General features: G+C 48.7%; 1 protein-coding gene across 15 annotated transcripts in view; it reads left to right on the forward strand.

Annotated features, from left to right (window-relative positions):
• The window catches only part of LOC113590629 (plakophilin-4-like), a 69,934-nt gene that overhangs the window by 11,494 nt on the left and 38,677 nt on the right, over positions 1 to 19,763 (forward strand). For 10 of the 15 annotated variants that reach the window (XM_035523771.2, XM_081713453.1, XM_081713452.1 and 7 more), the window contains exon 2: positions 4,809 to 4,942. In XM_035523771.2, the coding sequence (XP_035379664.1) occupies positions 4,814 to 4,942 (129 nt within the window). In that variant the 5' untranslated portion in view covers positions 4,809 to 4,813. The other 5 variants (XM_035523770.2, XM_081713451.1, XM_035523772.2 and 2 more) reach the window with 5 other exon arrangements.

Below are 19,763 nucleotides of genomic sequence, written 5' to 3' on the forward strand. Positions count from 1 at the left end.
GAAAGCTCGATGTCAAGGCCAAAGCCTCCCTCTGGCTGTAGGGAAACCACAGCTTTGCTTTACCTCGCCCAGGGGACACAGGACCGCGCTTGTTTGCGTACGCTCTGTTTGAGCGGAATCCTTTCTACCTCCTTCCCAGAAGTTATTATGATTTGTTAGCCCAAACCGTACATGAGATTAAGTTTATAACGGCTGAGTGGCTTCTGACAGCTTCAGGCCAGAAGGAGACTAATAGCCTGATCAGGGATGATTGTCAGTAGTCTGGAAACACAGGCTGCCTTTGATCTTGATAAGTGGTTCCCAAGCCAACAAGAGCCGGCCGATGCATTGTTCTGTCTGTTTTGGTTAGGTAGCCCAGAACACCCGTTCATTTGGGACTTCGTTTTTGTGACGTGCACTCAGATTAGTGGCCTGTAGCATGGCTGCCCACAAGAGGGGTGGAGCAGCGTCAGTTACTCGGCTGAATCTGGAGTTCTGAATGCAGATTTTAGGGACGCCGTGGTTCCTGGAGGATTTGTGCGGGGAGGTCTGATGGTACCAGCTAGCATCAGCCATCCTGGCACTGGCCATGGTGCCAACTTTGCCCTTATATGGAAAGGAAGCGATCTGTTCAGATCCGCAGGGGCATATCCCCAAAGCTGACGCCCACTTAACCAAGAAGCGTGCGTCTGCTTGCAGATTTGCGTCTAAACGCTGTCAGTGATATTTGATGTGTGTTCATTAAATGATGGTGGCGTGTGCAATTGGAGGCTGGAACAAGGCTTGGCGCATCTTCCTCGTGTGTCATTAAAACACCAGCGTTGTCTCGGGTTTGGTTCCACGCGTTCCACCGCGTATTTTTAGTGCAGCGTTGCAACTAGCAGCTACAGACTGACGTGCCTGCAGCCCCCGGCGTCCTTCCTTGTCCTGGAAGCCCTCGGACGGCGTCGCCTTCTGCAGGCCTCCAGCACAGCAAGGGAGAGCAGGAGCTCCTGAAAGCTTTGGAACCTTCCGTAGCATTCCTTGAAGCCACCACCTCCCAGCTCAGTGCCCAGGTGCCAGGTGCTGTTGTCGTAGCTCATAGTGCCATAATGAGTCCGAGCTCACCTTTTGACTCACCCTCCCGGCCGGAGTGAAGCTGAAGGCGTGTTTGCGTACGTGTGTGTGCGCACGCACCTGTGTGTACTTGTGCGTGGATGCGCGTGCGGGTGGTCGAATGTATTGAAGTCAGAGGTTAGTCATCATTCCATTCTTTACTGCTGGCAGCTGTAATGTTATGAGCCAGACCAGATGGCACAAGCAGGTGAAGTAAAGTGCGTGCGCGCGTGTGTGTGTGTGTGTGTGTGTGTGTGTGTGTGTGTGTGTGTGTGTGTGTGTGTGTGGATTTAAACTTTTATCCCTGGGCTTGTTCTTTCTGCCTCAGGTAAACGCGTGTCACACAGCGTGGCCTGTTCACTCTCCCTTAGCTTTTTGGTTCATTTGCTCTGTGGAATTGAAATCTATTGATATTTGTACATTAAAGGTTGACTATATTGATCAGAATTTCACCATTGAATTATTGGCACTGAAGTAGAATTGACCTTAACTCCACACTTGATCAATGAGCCTGTCCTGCTGACTGTGTTTATGCTGGCTTTGGATTAATGAGGTCACACAGGAAATCGAAGCCTTCTTTATTTGTGGATGTGGGCTAAATCTGGTGATCGGCGGTGGTGTTCAGCTTGGCGCGTCTAATCTCGGGCTGGCGTTTACGGGCTGGGTGGAAACGATCTCCGCAGCTGCTCAGAAAGCGGAGCTGTACAAGCGGAGGATGCAGGTTAAGCCTAAGCACTGCTGCCTGCCAATAATAACAGCTATCTGGTGTCTTCACTGGACTAGTCAGGATAATCGCTGGTAATTGGTTGGAGGAGGAAAAAAGAGGAGGGCCCTCCCTTGCTCTGCCAATCCGGGATCTGAATCTAAACCTGACGTTGAACCCGAGCAAGATGGAAGGCTGTGTGCGACCCGCGCAAGGTTTAATGCACCGTTTGGCATTGATGGGTGGACCGTTGCCCGTAGCTATGGACTGGTGACCGTGTGAGGAGCCGGAGGGAAGCTTTGAGCTTCTGCGCACGTGACGAAGCTGAGATCTGCTATCAGTGGTTAGAGGAGAGCGAGCCCTCAGCCGCTGTCTCCCGTTTAGAGTGAAGAGCTCCTCCCCTTTCCCCCAGCTCCACTCTGTCTGTGGGTGTGTCAAACCTGCCAGGCAGGTAACTGACAAACACTCGCTCTGTCTCTCTCTCTCTCACACACACACACACACACACACACACACACACACCAAAACAACGTCGGTCCTGCTTTTTACCACCTGCTCTCCAGTGGGTCATGGAGGTCAATGGAGAGCTGGGGGGAGATTGCATCTGACCCTGCGGGGAAGTATGGGTCATCAGAAGCGTGAGTGGCGATTTGCAGCTTGACTCTTTAAACCCGTAGCGTTATTAGGCGAGCCCAGCCGGACAGATTAGGGTCCTGTTTGCTGGGAAGGAGAAATGACGAGAGCAGTGAGGAGGGAACTGAGCGGCTCCTCGTGGCACGCAGACAGCCTTCGCCAGCTTGGTTAGCTGAGCAGATTTTGTTTGGCTGACCTTTTTAAAGGTTAGCTTTCAGGAAGCGCTGAAGCAAGAAAAGCAGGTCTGAGCTGACTGAATGAGCAGTAGTGCAGTGTCCTGCTTGAGTGTGTGGTAGTGCAGTGTCCTGCTTGAGTGTGTGGTAGTGCAGTGTCCTGCTTGTGTGTGTGGTAGTGCATTGTCCTGCTTGAGTGTGTGGTAGTGCAGTGTCCTGCTTGAGTGTGTGGTAGTGCAGTGTCCTGCTTGAGTGTGTGGTAGTGCAGTGTCCTGCTTGAGTGTGTGGTAGTGCAGTGTCCTGCTTGTGTGTGTGGTAGTGCAGTGTCCTGCTTGAGTGTGTGGTAGTGCAGTGTCCTGCTTGAGTGTGTGGTAGTGCAGTGTCCTGCTTGAGTGTGTGGTAGTGCAGTGTCCTGCTCAAGCATGTCGTACTCAACAGTTGGTTGAGTTTATAGGAGTTTAGTTCTGTGGTGTGCTGCTTGGATATATATATATAAAGTACTGGTGGAGTGTGCAGTGTAAACAAGCCAGCGTAAGGCCAGGCTCCTGCTTTGAGGCGGTATGTGTTTGTAGATCACAGGTTCCTACTGCGTATGTTACCAGGGGAACTAGCAGTTAAAGACCTCCAACTTGCAGATTAATGGAGAATGGATTTTATTTACAAATATGACCTGACAAGAAGAGACAATAGCAACATATCAGGAAATGTTCAACTGTCCTGTGTTCACTAACCACTAACAGCCAACTCTGTACTAGTCCTGACACCAGGCTGACACAGAAGGTGCCAACAGCGTGTGAAAAAGGTGCTACGCTACAGGCTGCGAGGGGCCAGCTCGCACTTTCAGTAGGTCAGAGATGAACATATCATGGCAGGTCTGTGGTCAAAATCACAAGGGGGTTCTGAGTGTGAAGCACAGATAATACAGATACAGATAATACTTGTAGCTTATTTCTAAAGCAACGTGCGTGCGTGCGTGTGTGCGTGCGTGCGTGTGTGTGTGCGTGCATGTGTGTGTGCGTGCGTGTGTGTGTGCGTGTGCGTGTGTGCGTGCGTGCGTGTCTGTGTGTGCGTGCGTGTGTGCAATTCAGTAGTTCTGTATGGAAAGCCAGCCAGCACATGAGTTTGTAAATGAACATGTTTTTTAAATGAAATGTTCTATATCTGAGTGATTGATTAATAAAACAAACTGCTCAGATCCTTTAATTTTTTTTGTTGTATGTTCTATTTTTCCCATTTCAGTGTTTTCATATAAAAAAAAGGGGGGGGTTCTCTCCCCTTGAGCCACTCATCATGTCATTTAGTTGAGTTCTTTGTTGAGATGAAGAAAGGAGAGCCTGAGGGCAGAGAGTCTTTCTCACGAGTCCCATAAAACCAGCCAAGTGAAAAAGTCAGAATACTCATGGTCTGAATAAACAAACTAGCACAAATGAATAAAACCAAACTCGGGCATGGGGCACCTGTTTGACCGTGTCTGGGTGTTGGACAGTACACCCCCCCAGGACATGGCTCAGTCAGTAGTACACTGATCACAGACCTGTTTTCTCCCACCTTCCTTTACTGTGCTGTTTATAAGTCACTTTGAAGAAGAGTGTCTGATGAATTGGTAAATGTAAATGTAAATATAAATGCAAATATTCTGGTGACAGCCAGTCTCTCTGTCTGAATGATGTTTCCAGTCTGAAATATGTGCATTACACTACCACAAGTTTTGCATTATTTTTGGCCTTATCTCAGCACATTTACATGAGTGAAAATGAGTGAACCTGTTCTCAGATCAGTACTATTTACATGTTTATTGGCTGGTGTATTTCCACTGTTTCAGTGCTGATTCTGCAGTATGTGGGTCTGCCTGGTCTAGCTGTGCTGGTCTGGTACTGATTAGGGCTTTGGGCTGGGTTGATTCCCACAACTTTTCAGCTCCTGTTTGAGGAGTTTCCTGCCTCTATGGGAGTTGAGAGGGCTGTTGTGCCTCTTTGGGAGTTGAGAGGAGTTTATAGATGTTTCCTGCCTATTTTGGTTGCCATTGGTTTTGTGTGGGATTGGCTGGTGGATGTGGGCGCATGTCTGGGCAGTGTGCATGTCAGGCACTATCTTAACCTTTAAGGTTAATGAGAAGCAGCTTTTAGCTATAGCATTTCTATCAAATCTGTGAAATAAGTGTTTTATGCATGTGCATGCATTTCACGTGTGTGTGTGTGTGTGTGTGTGTGTGTGTGCGTGCACAGGAGGAATGCCCGCTCCTGAGCAGAGCCCAGTGTCGGAGGAGGGACTACTGCTGCCGGTCAGAGAAGGACTAGCCAGTCACAACATGGAGTCTGACGGTGCTGCAAATAATATCCTGGCCTCTGTCAAAGAGCAAGTAGGAGACTATTCTTCCTTATATACATACACACACACACACACACACACACACACACACACACACACACACTTACAAATTCATGGTGCAAATGGTCAAATTCATGCTGCAATTCTTCACTGTGAGTTTTGACATGTTATTGTAAGACATGTTGTTATTGTAAAGTCTAAATTAAATTCACAATTGCGCACACACATTCATTCGTGCTTCCCATTGCATACTATTTTTGGTGGAGTCGTTAGAACCAACGTTGGTGTTCCTCTCAGATCTCCGCCTGTGTCATAAATCCTGAGCTGGTGGTGGGCACAGGACTCCTGTGAGTTTGGCTAATGGTAACAGGACAGCTATGTGTGTGTGTGTGTGTGTGTGTGTGTGTGTGTGTGTGTGTGTGTGTGTGTGTGTGTGTGGTGGGACAGTAACTGGTGTGTCTACTGCTTCTGCAATGCCAGCCCTGAGAGAGGGCAGACAGAAATAGAGTTGAGAAGGTGAGGGCATTTGAATGCTCTCTCCAGCAACTCCCACTTTCCCCCTTCCCTGAACTTTCTCTCTGGCACTCAAGTCAACAGGAAACTCTGCTCCATTGGAGAGCTACCTGCTGATGTCACTTCCTCTTTCCTCCGGGAACGGGGCTCCTATCCCGAGCCGCTCGGGCGCTCTCCCGGTGGGCGGTGGGAAGCGGAGCTGCGAGGAGCTGATCTGTGTTCAGCGGCGTCGCTCCCCGCCAGGGTTTTGCGGTAAACTAATCCCCAGCCAAACGTCTGACGAGTGCTGAAGTGACAGAGAAAACGAGTGAAGGAGGGTAAGAAGAAGCTGGGGGGGGGCGTGAGGTCCCGCGTTGGTCTGCTGCGCACGATTCGGGGTTTGGTTTTGGAGCGGAAGCCTTTGGAAGTGGCATTGGGATCCGGGTCCATCAGCAGGGAAGATGCCGGGGTGCGCTGGGGCAGCAGGAGATGAGAGTTCTCCTTCCCTCATCTCTTTCTACATGGTGCACTTGTCTTCCCATGCCACCCCCTCCACCCTCTCCTACACCTCCTGCCTCTGTTTGATGCCCAAACATGGAGTCGGTCGTTGGTCGGGATCCCTCTAATTGCATTCCTGCCTGTTCAGAGTGGGGCTCGCTGTGGCTGGACACCCCCCCCCACACACACACACAGACACGTGCACACATGGGAGAGAGGCTGAAGGGGTGTGTGTGTGTGTGTGTGTGTGTGTGTGTGTGTGTGTGTGTAAATAGAGGTATTGCCCAGTGAATTCCCTGGCTGTGCGCTTGTAACTGTGGCTGCCCATCGACAGCGGTGGAGATTTGCTTGAAAGAAGTCTTCCATCCCTTCTTCTTTCTTTCAGTAAGTTAGTTTATGGCTGTTATTGTTGATCATCGTCATATTGAATTGAATTTGCCTTGAACAGAACTTCACTTTTAGTGTAGCTATATAGATATTTATGTGTAGACAGTCGAGATATTGTTTTACTATTTACTTCAGTGGATCTGGAGATAAGCCAGCAACCGTGCTTTTGTGTATGCTCAGCGGTACTCAATTCCTGTGTGTGTGTGTGTGTGTGTGTGTGTGTGTTTTGCTACATTACTATCACAGGCTAGATATCATCAGAATGAAAGATATGCTTGTCTTTCTCTGGGGTCCAGTCCAGTCCAAATATGAAATCATAGCACATTACTCTGTCTGGCTAACAGAAGCGCGCTACCATAAAGTACAGTAAACATTCCCTGTCTCCATGTTTCTCAAAAAGGCCGAAGTTGTTTAAAATACAATCTCTATTTGAACCAGTAGAAAGCATTTGTGCTGTTAACTGACTGAGAATTTTAAGTTGATCTTTTAACTTGCGCTACCTGTTAAAAGGACAGGGTTGTGTTCTGCACTCTCTTCATCATAAGTCTGAAACTTATCTACAGCTTATTGTCATCGTAAGCCCAGAGTGCTCATAGACGGTGCTCTGTGCTGTTCTCTCAGAGTGAAAATCAGCTCGGTCAGCAGGTTTGGTGTCTGAGCTGAGACACTGTGCAGGTTGACCACAGCCTGGGGAGGGTTGAGAGGACTCTGGAAGCCTCTGGAACGCAGAAGTTTTCACGCAAGTGCCAAAACTTTGTCCTTTGCAATTGTTAGTTTGTTCGCTGTGGCTACATTATGTTACACAAAAGTCGCTTAGATGCCTTGATTTTGCATATTCTCACAGTGGGTAGGTATCCACTTATGTATAAAGACTCTGATGTTACACTTGAGAAAATAAGAATTTATCACTTGATTTTTATTTCCTGGGTACATGATTGCCGTTTTTGAGAAATATCATTAATCTGTTAAATGAGACTGAGCTTTCATGTTATATATCTAACTACTAAGACATCATGTTGCCTTGCTAATAGCAATTCATGATTGCAAGTCCTAAATTATTATTTTTTTTAGCGCTGGGCAAATTTAATGACCGTTATCCTCACTCATTTCCCTGTCGCATAGCAATCCAAAAAGTTAAACCAAGCCATCTTGAACAACTAGCTAATAAGAAAATATTGCTGCCTTCACTGCAAACCATTTTGTGTAGACAGAAGTGCTAAGAACCTTCCAGGGGTTGTTACATTTTCAACAAGCCAAATCTGGGCACTCCTGTTATATTAGACTCACCATTGTCATGTTTTTTCACCTGCAATTTGTAAATGACGTTGGCTGCTGACTTTTGATTGGCTTAAAATTGCTAGTGGGCGTGACATGTGAGGAGTGATGAGCTGACTGACCAATCAAGACACAAATCAGGAAAACATTACAAAAAATTGGACAAATGGAAGTCAAGAGAGGACATCTGAACATACACATAGAACTGGACTGTCTGGGTGAAAACCAGACAGATGACAACCATAAACCTTCCGCATGTGTGTTTCAACAACGAGAATCAGTCCGTCAGTGAAATCACTCCTAGTCCAGTCTGTGGTCCAGCAAAGCAAGCAAAAAGAACATCAATCTTTGAGTTTGTGTGGCCCACAATTCTTAATCTAGTGTTTCGTGTGCTGCTTCGTTATAAAAAAAAATTGGACACTGAACTTTACACACAGAGGAAATGCACATGGAGGAATGTGGGAGATTCCTCTGGCAGGGTGGGGCCTCATGCTGAAAGTCTGAGCCTGCATTTCCCTTTCTAGGCTTTTGCCCTTTCTGCTGTACAAAAATGAGAAGCTAAAGTAAACATCAGTCTGTTCCATTCTTGTGCTTTCAATGAGAAATCATAAAATAAATTTTAATTAATAAGAGGAGGGAGAGACAGAGAGAGGGAGAGAGCGAGCGTGTGAACCTTAAATGATTGGGGTTTAGGTGCTTCCTTTAAGGTGTAAGTAACCTTGGAGACAGTGGGGGTGCAGCAGAGCTTCTTTTTAGGATGTGGTGGAGGTCGCCGCAGGCCGTGGTGGGACGGCCCTCCTAAAGGCACTTGTAGTAAAAGAGCACAAGTTGAAATAGAGCCACACGGAGTGCTTCACTCGCTCACACTGACCCTGGCCACTACGCACGCACGCACACACCAACCTCGCCCACTTCCTCAGGGGCAGCGGGTAGAACCGTGCCACCTGAGCAGTGGAAATCACACACAGCTAATGATCTCGGGATTCCAGCATGTAGAGAATCTGTTTGGCTATTAATTTGCAGAGCTGATTTAACAGGAGTGCCATTATTGCGGTATTGTCGGTATTGCCATAGTAATAAATGCACAGTGTGTGTGGTACAGCGTGAGCTGCGTGTTGACGCAGCACACACTTATGTGATTGCAGTTCTACTGGTGTGTTAACCGTTTGTCTGTTTTGTTGCTGCGTCCTGTTGTGCTGGCGCATTCAGGATGCTGACCTTTTGAATCTGAGCTGTCTATTTAAGCCCATGTCATTAGCCTCTCTGGAGTACATGCACACAGGATCTTCTCTGTCCTAAGATGCTTTGTGGCTCATAGGTCAGGTCACAGGTTAATGTTCTTATCTGTGTTTAGCAGTGGGTCTACAACATGCACTGTAAGCTCTAGTAGTTTAGGTTATTTAATATGTGTGTGTGTAAGCAGGTTCTTACCGCATGCAGGCATTTCTGTTATGTTTAAAGGGAAATTTTTAATTTTCACAAATTTCCTCTTAGTCTAAAGGTTCAGGTTTCAGGATTGTTTGTCATGTGCACAGCAAGTCAGACACAGCTGTCCACTGAAATGCGTGTCTGAAGCTCACTTCGAGTAGTTCCACTCAGCGCATGTGACCACGGTAGTGAGGAAAAACATGTATATGAATAAATAGCAGCTCTGTGCAGCGTATACGGACTTATAGAGGAGAGGGAGATAAGCAGATAAAGCAGTGTGTGTAAAATGTAAAGTGGTTCTAAACTTACACAATCGGGTATGTTAAGGATGTGGAATGTGTAATAAATACAAAGATTTGCCCAGAGACCGGACTGAGTTCTTGGCGACAAGATGGTACTGCTTTTTAAACATGGTCACTTAGCCAAGGCATTCAGCACAGATAAGAAAAAGGGTTTTAGCTATATGCTGTACATTTTTATAGTGTAGTGTGTTATGCAAGCGGTAGAATTCCTATTAGCAAGTCTGTTTGAGACTGTTTCTCTCATTCATTTGGAAGAAGGTATGTGATGATTTCAGCCTGCAGTTTCCAAGATGCTAATTGGCTAGCAGAAGCTTCCCGAACTCATTAACAGCATTAGCCATGTAGCTCGAGTTCAAAAGCAAAACTTTGTCTGGAAGTGAAATGTAGTCCCGACATTTCTACACGGGGTGAGAAGAAAACCGTGTCAAAACTGTAAATTCAAAGGTTTGTTTCCCCATTTATGAGAGCTGGGCTTTCAGCACGCACACAGAGGGCAGCATGCTAGGTTACCCATGCTAAGGGGAATAGTTGGAAAGAAAGCAGGAATGAAAGAAGTTGATGTAGATGCTTCTGTTGCCTCACTGCTGTGCACTGTCGTGCTCTCTGTCTCGCTTTCCCTCTGTCCAGTCTAACTCTCTTCCTCTATTATCAAACAGGACACTTTTAATGCTGAAGTTGATCTTTATCCTGAATGTTTTGAAGAGCTGTCTGTATCTGTCTGTTTCTCTCGGGGTGTGGGTCAGGCTTTTTTTTTTCAGATTCTGTGGAATTCTTCCTGGTTTGTTAAAAACCATTACATTCTGAGAATGTGAATGTTTGCAAAGCTGTATTCCCACTGTTCTGTGTGTGTCCTGTCTTGTTGCCATGCCAGGGACCTGGTCATCGTCGCCCCCCCCCCCCCCCCCCCCCCCCCAAGACAGAGAAAACAGAGCGACACAGCTAGATTCTCAGCTGGGAAGAGGGCGTCCTCATAGCTAGCTTGGAGAGGAATGTGGGATATGTGGAGGGAAGTGCGCTTTAACAGTGGTGTCGGAATAAACCCTGGAGAGCAGGAAACGTTTTTTTAAAGGCTGGCCAGATGGACAGATAAAAAAGAAGCAAAGCAAATAGAAAAGAAGAACCAGGTTGAAAACAGAACAAAAGCCACATGTTGAGCTGCTGCTGTTCGTGTTAGCAGTTCCATGGGAATTAGCAGACTGAAGTGGAGTGTTGGGGAATGCCCAGGATCTGGAAGAGCACCACACAGCGCAGGTAGTTCAGTAAGGAAATATTTATTTGTAAAGCACATTTAAAGCCAAAGTGCTGTACGTGGCTCATGCATAAAAGTTGCACTGTATGACACATCAGTGAATAAATAAAACTTTGAACCGAACCCTGGAATGAACAGGGAGTGATATGCTCCCTTTTCTTCATGTCTGTGTACAGTTTTGCCACTGCTTTTTTAACCTCGATGTGCTGCAGCCAAAAGTGGAACCGGATTTCTGGAAGGGAGCGAAAAACTGAAGTAATGTTATTAATGTCCCCGACACACTCTGAGAGGGGTGCTTATAGAAGCTGTTTCAGAGCTGGGCATCACTGAGAGGGATGGGGCCTGCTAAAAGAACACCAGCGTTCCGGCTCTGTCTGGTACACGAAGCCGTCTGCCCTTCTCTAACGGACCCAAAAGAATTCACGGAGGCCTTTCAGAATGAGCCGACGGGTCGTGTCGGTTGTGCTGGTTTCATTAAGCAGCCCGGAGGCGTGGAGTGTGCGGGAAGAAGCAGCAGGGTGATGTTGCTTCCTTTTCCATTCATCCACCCTGAAGACACCTGCAGCCCCTGTGCGCAGAGGCCAGCCGTTCCCGACACGGCGCGCTATCGATCTCCCCGCGCGGCTGGAGCGGATGAGTCCCGCACCGTGGCTGCAACTGCGGCATTTGCAGAGAAGCCATTCTTTTATTTTGGACGAGGCGGCGATTGCTTCCAGTATACTTCCTCGCTACGGGCAGCCACACAGCCATCATCGCTGTCTGATTACGGGGCCGGCGTGTCAGACAAAGACAACCGCTCAGACCCCAGGGAGACGGGTTGGACAGGGGGACAGACTGGCAGAGTGACTGTGCTGAAAGACAGTGGGAAGAGGGAGGGCCAAATCGTACCAGACAAGACAGGCTCTGATGAGAGATGGAAATAAACAATCGCCATCAAACGCAGTCGTCTCCGTCTCCTTTCATCGCGCAATGACCCGACCAGGTTTCGCTAAAAGCGTTTGAATGTCTTTAATTGCAGGTGTGCAGCTCCTCTGCTCAGTGCTGCAGAGGACGTTCTGTGGCCCTGGCGGAGCTAATCACATCCCCACCCTTCCTCTCTCATGCTACCTGCAGCGTCTGGCTGGTGTGTGGTGGATGTAGTGCAGCGTTGCCCCACCCTGCGTGCGTGGTGTTCTACCACCGCTTCCTGCGGGTTTTATAGCATCACCCCGCCCCGTGTGTCTCTGTGTGGGTGTTTCAAACGTCCCCCTGCCCCATGTGTGTATCGGAGACCTCCCGCCTGGTTTGTGTTTGGTCGGTTTCTGTCCCTTACCTCTGGGGCAGGCCCAGTGGAGCTCACAAGGGACAGTCACACGGAGCCCACCTGAGTCCCTCCTGCTCCAAATCAGTTGTGCTTTTATAGGCATGTTTTATATCTGCTTATAAAAGCATTACTGGTGAACCAGGTTTGATCCTGTAGACTGATTTCAAATTTTAATCTTTCTGTCTAAAACTTTTTTTCTGAGACATGTTATGTTGTGTTGTGTGTGTGTGTGTGTGTGTGTGTGTGTGTGTGTGTGTGTGTGTGTGTGTGTGTGTGTGTGTGTGTGTGTGTGTGTGTGTGTGTGGTGGCTGTCAGAGTGTCAGCAGTTTGAGTGGGTGTTATGAAGACTTTGAGAATGAATTAAGACCATATCACGCCCTGTACAGTGGGAAGACTTGTAAGCGTTGAAGCCTGCACTGATGGTATGACCCGTGCCTGGTCCCTTCCCTCAGCCTTCCTGTCCAGAACACACACACACAGAGGCATGGGCTTTACCCTGGCAGGGGCTTGCATGGGCTCGCCACAGGGAAGACCTGCTGAGATGCGACGGCAGAGCGCAGCGTGCGGCGTGCTTGTGGACCAGCTACAGTCGGGAGTGACGACGCGCCAGGCACCATAACCCCCCTTTTCCACATTCCTAAGATGCGTTTTCCATAATCCCTGTGAAGCTGCATCTGAAAAATGGCATGTAAGCCAGCGGAATCCCAGTTGCGCTCCCAAGCTCATCTGCGAGCTGTCATGCCCACACGCCTTTTCCTTCGCGTCCTCCTTTCGGCAAAGATAATCCAGCAGCTGTTACACATCAGTATGTGGCATCGCTGTCAGCCGTTCCAGGGAGAGCAGACCCCCGCCCCCCTTCCTGGACTAGTTTGACGCAAGCTGTTGTCTCTATTGGTACTTCTCTAAGTCTGTCGCTGTGATTACGATGCAGCTCTGGGACGTCTCACACACTCTGGGAGCCTCCACAGGTAATCGGTACTAAAAGCCTAAGAGACACACACACAGGCTCAGGCAGACAGCAGGGGCACTTCAGTTGGACTGCTGGATAAACTATCTCAAGTGAAGAACAACACAGACTGTTCTGACATTGGTAAAGCTAGACCAGGCAGTGTGGTGTGGTTAGACAGAATTTATACCTCTGCCTGTTGTGTTAATAACAGTTCGCAAGGTAAGGAGAGCGCTAAAGTCCTTTTCCCTGCCTGTTGGTTTCATTCTGTCCTTCTGAGGGTCATTTACGCATTAAAGGGTTTGACTTTTTGGTTTCTTTGCGCTCATCGTGTCAGAGAGGGATACTCAGCCTGGCTCCTGGACACACGCCCGCCTCCACGTGTGATGGGCTTGATTAGATCTGAAGCTCTGCAGCACCGTTCACCTGCTGTGCGTGGAGGGGCGAGTTCACAGGCCCTCCCTCCATGTGCCACTGCTTCAGGTGTGGCTCGACTTTAGCGCTCAGTCGATCACGCCATACGTTCTGTTGCAAATTGGTCATTTGTGCTGCCAACAGAAATCAATCTGACTGAGTGTTGCCCATGAGTATAATAGGATGCGTTTCTCTACTGTTTAGGCTTAGGCAAGGTGTTAAAAGAATGCGGAAAAAACCTTTCTTCAGAAGACAGTAGAATTGTGTGTTTGGTGTTTTTTTGTCAAATGCTTGGATTTAGAGTTTGTCTATTTGAAAAATTAAGAAGAAACCCATGGGAGGAATCTCTGGGCGGCAATTTACCAGAGCAAGAGGTGCTAACGGAGCCTAAGGAACCTGGTACAGGAGCGAGAGGTGCTAACGGGACCTAAGGAACCTGGTACTGGCGCGAGAGGTGCTAACGGGACCTAAGGAACCTGGTACAGGAGCGAGAGGTGCTAACGGGACCTAAGGAACCTGGTACCAATGCGAGAGGTGCTAACGGGACCTAAGGAACCTGGTACAGGAGCGAGAGGTGCTAACGGGACCTAAGGAACCTGGTACTGGCGCGAGAGGTGCTAACGGAGCCTAAGGAACCTGGTACCAATGCGAGAGGTGCTAACGGGACCTAAGGAACCTGGTACCAATGCGAGAGGTGCTAACGGGACCTAAGGAACCTGGTACCAATGCGAGAGGTGCTAACGGGACCTAAGGAACCCGGTACCAGAGCAAGAGGTGCTAACAGGACCTAAGGGGCAGTGGTAGCTCAGTGGTTTAGGTACTTGACCTGTAATCAGAAGGTTGCCAGTTCAAACGTTGCCACTGTTGGGCCCCTGAGCAAGGCCCTTAACCCTCAATTGCTCAAGTTGTACTCAGTCATAATTGCAAGTCATTTTGAATAAAAAGCGTCAACTAAATGCTGTAAATGTACCGGAGCGAGAGGTGCTAACGGGGCCTTGAAATGTGCTCGAGGATTAATCTTTCATGAGTCTCTTCAACCTCATGTAAGTTTCGTAGAATATTCCATTTCACCAGTGAGGAGCAGTGTTTTCAGGGTGATGGCTGTTTAATTCAAAATGCCCTGTCCCTAAATGCTGGCGCGTGAAGTCTCTTTCTCTAAGGCTGGAACTCGGAGTGGGATACGGTTACGCCCAGACAGAAATAGCGTTATTTCTCTGACAAGCCTCATTACTTCCTAATGAACAAATATATTTGCATTTGATTTTCAGCTATGTGAAAGCAAAGCCATCTGCCTGCTTATATAAACTAGTCCTGAGAGCCTTTTAAAAACAGCCTCTATAGATCTTCACACCCCTCTTCCCATTTCTCTCTGTCTCTCTCCCTCCACCGTCCCCCTCTCGCCACGTTTTTCCCCCCTGTGCTCATTTCAATGAGCTTGGTTTGCATTTGTGCTCCTCTACTGCTTAGATTCCGTAGGCTAATTTGAAGTGCAAGGCGATTTGTGGATATAAAGCCACTTTCTCTTCATAACGATCCTGAACTGCATTCTGTTACTGGAACTCTTCTCCCAGACTCTGGGAGCCACAGAGGAGCCTGGTGTGGGTCACTCTTCAGTCCCTTTCTCTTTATCTGATCATGAGACGCTTAATTACCTCAGTGGTGTTTGCTCACCACCCAAGCTTTGAAAGGCCCTTTTTTTCCCTCTTGCTCTGGATTCCGTCATGATGTCTTGCATTCGTGTTTCTCTTTTTCTGACCGGAGTTTTGGCACCCCCCTTCTCTCTCTCTCTCCTCTCTCTCTCTCTCTCTCTCTCTCTCTCTCTCTCTCTCTCTCTCTCTCTCTCTCTCTCTCTCTCTCTCTCTCTCTCTCTCTCTCTCTCTCTCTCTCTCTCTCTCTCTCTCTCAGACTCGAACCTTGCATGGCAATATTCTAATTATCACTGACCCAGAGGATCCTGATTGTATAAGACTGGATGAATGCCATACCAACAACCTCTAACATGGGATCATATAGACTTTGATGTAGTTTAAATGCATCTTCCTAATGCTTTGTCCCTTACGTCCTGTAGAACTACAATAAGAGCAGCTCAAGCTTGGTTCATTAGTCCTTTTGGATTGCTCAGTAAGCTCCTGTGTTGTCAAACAACAATCCCACTGGATATCACACAGCTTATGGAAACAAGCATCTTTGCAAAGTATGGCTGGGTACACATTCTAGCATACTTCAGTTAGTGCTGTCTTCTGTAACCAGTTAAACACCCTCCACTGTTGCATAATGACACTGATGGTTAGAAGAAGGATGCAACCAAATCAGATTTCAGAATATCTTAAATATACGAGAAATGTGCACAGACATGCACAACAGGAAGGAGTTAGGGAGTCAGGAAACAGTATTTTGTGTACTAGTGTGCATGCTATGTGAGCATTGTTGATTACAACCATAGAGATTTAAATCATGTACTTCAGCTTATGTTCTTGTTCATCCTTCTTTGGTTTTGTTCATGGGTAGGAATATCCTGATGACACTGGTGGACTGGGTGGGCGTGGTGCTCTGGGTGTGTGTGATTGGCTTGGGTCATGGGGCAGCTGCCCATTGATTTCTGTCAGTTTGTTAGCTGAGATGATTTAGATGAAATTCACACAACTTCAGTGAGATTCAGATGGGAATGTCTGGTCTGAAGTGTGTGTGGCTGGGAAGTCTAGGGATGTGATGTGGATGTCCAGGCGTGCACGCGTGGGTGTGGGTGTGGGTGTGTGTGTGGGGCGGGGGGGGGATAGTGAGAAAGAGAGTGAGTGAAAGTGTTACAGATTTACAGATTCTTACTCCTCTGTTCTCTGGGGTTCTCTGGACTAATCTTGAGATTTTCTTTTTGCAAACTGCAGATATTTGTATGTGACTAGCTTAACAAGGCTTATGGTTGATGTCCAACAAATCTCATTAAGATCTCCTTGCACTGCCTGCGTCTGGCTGTCTGGCTAAATCAGGCCAGAGAGTGCGTTTGAGGGCTGACCTCTCAGGTTTCACTGGAATTAGCTCCACAACTTTTCACACCAAGGATCTTTGCACACTTATCACTCAAGTCAACACTAGCGACACCTCCAGCACGCCATCGGAAACTTTATCCCAGTAGATCAGCTGGATCCATTAGCATAGTAATCATGTTTGTGGGCTAATAGCAATTAGCATTTCAATACAGCAGTGACACTGTGTCTGGGCCTAATGAGAGGGCCATTGCACTTGCATTATGACACTACTACTAGTGTTTCACTTCACAGAAAAGGACTTTATGGCCTAAGGGTTGGCCGTGATTCAGGGATTCCTACCGGAATGTTCAATGGCCTATAGCGGCGATGATGTTTGAGGCTCGCGCAGCACCCGCCAGCCCATTACTGTAGGAACAGCGTCGTGATGGAACACGGTTCTCCACGAGCAGTTATTTCAGCTCCCTTCCCCCACTCTGTTGGCCATTTGCCGAGGCTTTGCTGTGGACAGGGATCTGAGGCTCAGTCCCTGGCGTGCTGCTCCCTCGCTACGCCCGTCTGCCGACTGAGGCTGTGCCACTTTAAGTGTGTGTGTGTGTGTGTGTGTGTGTGTGTGTGTGCAAAGGCTCCAGACCCACCTTCTCCCCCATGCAGCCCTGGTGCAGTGCCAGGTCCTTTAACGCGCGCGCAGTTGGCGTATGTGTGGATCTCCGAGCCGGCCGGATCCGGGCACCGCTCCCGATCGGGTTCTGTGAAAACGGGAGCGGATGCCAGGAGAGCCTGCGTCCTTCTGCGCCTGCTCCCCTCAGTGACACAGCCGTGGAGCGCTGGGCCAGGCCACCACGGCAACCAGCACCGAGAGAACACAACGCACACTCGGCCAGGCCTACAGCATCACCCTGTCCTACTGCAGCATGCATGAGCTTAAACCACAACAAGCACAATATGCCCAACGTGTGCTAAATGACCGCAGACGCTTGTGCTGTGTGTTCCAGCACGGCGTCTGGTCACGCTGTCACTAATCCAGCAGCTGACTTCACCCTGCCGACACACGCATCTGCGTGATTCTGGTTCCTTTGTGTTCTGGAACCCTTTGCTTCCTTTCTGTGCAGCCGCTGGTGTTCCACTAAAGATGAATAACCCGCTGTCACAGGCTGAAACGCATCGCTGATCCATGTGCCAGTGACGCGGAGCTATAGGGGCTTAGTCTTGTCTTTCTAGCTCTCCACTCGATTCCTTCCTTCATCTGCCATCCGTGTGCGTGGACACGGCTGGTTAATGGGTATTACAGGTGAATGGCTGGGTGTGTGCGCCGCCTGTGCCGTGCTAGTCGGTTAGAGATGGCTAGTGGTTACACTGTGACGTTGGTCTCAGTCTCCCCACTGCTGCTAGTGGAGCACAGATGGGCTAACCGGAGGGAGGGCCAAATGACTTCCTGTTGGCAAGACTGGCGTGAGGAAGTGTGGCTGGACACACACCCACACACACCTGCAATGTACCTCAATCAGTAATTAAATAGCTATAATAGGAGTAATTACAGTGGTGAATCGGCATTCCTATGGTTGTAATTATTAGAGGTGTGTTTGCATGCAGTGAACCAGGCTTGGGAATGGAGTTCCATTTCAGCTGAACCTATAAGCCGACGTTCGACTGGTGACAGATCTTTGCCAGCACCTTTCCAAAGCGGCCGTTTTGCAGACAGGCCCTTCGTATGCGCCCCCTGGCTGGAGGCGCGTCCACGTCTGCTGCGCGTGGGGGAGGTTGCTGCCGGTGTCAGGCCGCACGTCCGCAACCTCTCGCCATACGATCGGTGTGATGCGTTTGCCATATGGCTCAGACAGACGCGTGCTCCCATACATCTCCAGCAGGGGGCTTTGGTAATCCCTCCCCCGTGTACGTGCTTGAGATCTGTTACATTACACTGCCACGTGTTGGCCAAACGGTGGCCAAGATTACGCCCATGTGTGACTATGTGTATTAGCTCTTCCAGCGTGTGTGTGTGTGTGTGTGTATAGGGACCCGATGCAGATACAGGTGCTAGTGCAGTGGGTTTATGGGTTTGTATGGATGTCCAAATGTGCAAAAGGAAATGTTTTATTGACCCTCTGCTTGGGTATCTGTACGTTCAGTATCTGTGCTGAGTTTGAAGCATCAGCCCATTTCTAGGACTCTTAATGACATGCATTGTGGCTGTTGGATTCCAGTACAGATTTTTGAGGCGGAGATTAAGAGTTACAGGACTAAAAGGAGTGGGTCTACACGGCCCACGCCTTCTCTCCCCCTCTCTCTCTCCCTGCTGCGGTCACTCTCCTCTGACGCTCTTTCTCTGCCCCGGTGTAGTTGATGCAGGCTCACTGGCAGGCCTCACTCACTCGCCATGGGCAGAGTGGGGCGTGAAGCGGGTACCGCGCAGGGTCAGAGAAACATGGAAGGCTGCAAATCTGGGCATGACCAAAACTTGCTGGGTACTCCAGATTGCAGGCTGTTAAAATGGTGCGTTTGTGAGTGAGGGAGAGGGCACACGTTGTCCAGGCAGGTGGCGTCTGTGTGGAGTTTGCACACTGTGAAATTCAGCTGTGAAGATATGACATATGTTTATGAATTAACATGAATATATGGGTCATAAGTAGCTGCACCTGCTGTGATGCCTTTCATAGCTGGAATTGGTCCTGTCTGCTTCAGAGGTCTGTTTGTGAAGTTAAACAAACCCTGAGCCACCTTTTAGTTTCTTGTGGGAAACCGACCCATTCTTCAGGAAGAAAGATCCATCAGCATGCTAAGTGTGTCGGTGCCGATTCCTCTGGCAAGGCCGCCCCGTAAACCCGCAGGAACACAACAAGAAAATCTCACCAGAGCTCTAGTGGCTTTTACACTCATTAAACCATATGATGCGATTCAGAAAGTTGGCTTTTATTTCCAGGTGGTGGTTGTATTGCGTATCGACACTATGGTTTGGTGCAGGCTGGGTTCCGTTGTGAGTAAGTAGTGCGAGAGGAGAAAAGTGGAGGTTGCGTACTGTTGTGGTGCGGGTGGAGAAGGGTGGAGGCTGGACACTGGTTCATGGTGGCTGGACACTGGTTCATGGTGAGTCAGTGGTTTGCGTGGGTGGAGAAGGGTGGAGGCTGGACACCGGTTCATGGTGGCTGGACACCGGTTCATGGTGGCTGGACACTGGTTCATGGTGGCTGGACACTGGTTCATGGTGAGTCAGTGGTTTGCGTGGGTGGAGAAGGGTGGAGGCTGGACACTGGTGGGAGGCTTTGTGCCACAGTTTCCACCTCCAGGGACTAGTAGCACAACACTGTGCCACTTTTTTTTTTGTTTTGCATATATAGTGTTGCTTTCTGACCCCCTGACAGTCATTTCTAATGGTACACAATTGGAGAAAACGCAGTCACTGGTGTGGGTGGGCGTGGAGGGTGTTTGCTGGGGGGATTCTCTGGCAGACGACTTCCACTCAGTAGGCATTATTTATATGAATGGAGCATTTCACCTTGGAAATGACACCAGGGAGGTGATTAATGTCTAAAAAAATCCTTGAAACTCTGTGGATGAATGATTCGTGCACCTAACAGGA

The sequence above is a fragment of the Electrophorus electricus genome, chromosome 4 (assembly GCF_041902795.1).
Source record: "Electrophorus electricus isolate QZ-2024a chromosome 4, ASM4190279v1, whole genome shotgun sequence".
Lineage (NCBI taxonomy): Eukaryota > Metazoa > Chordata > Actinopteri > Gymnotiformes > Gymnotidae > Electrophorus > Electrophorus electricus.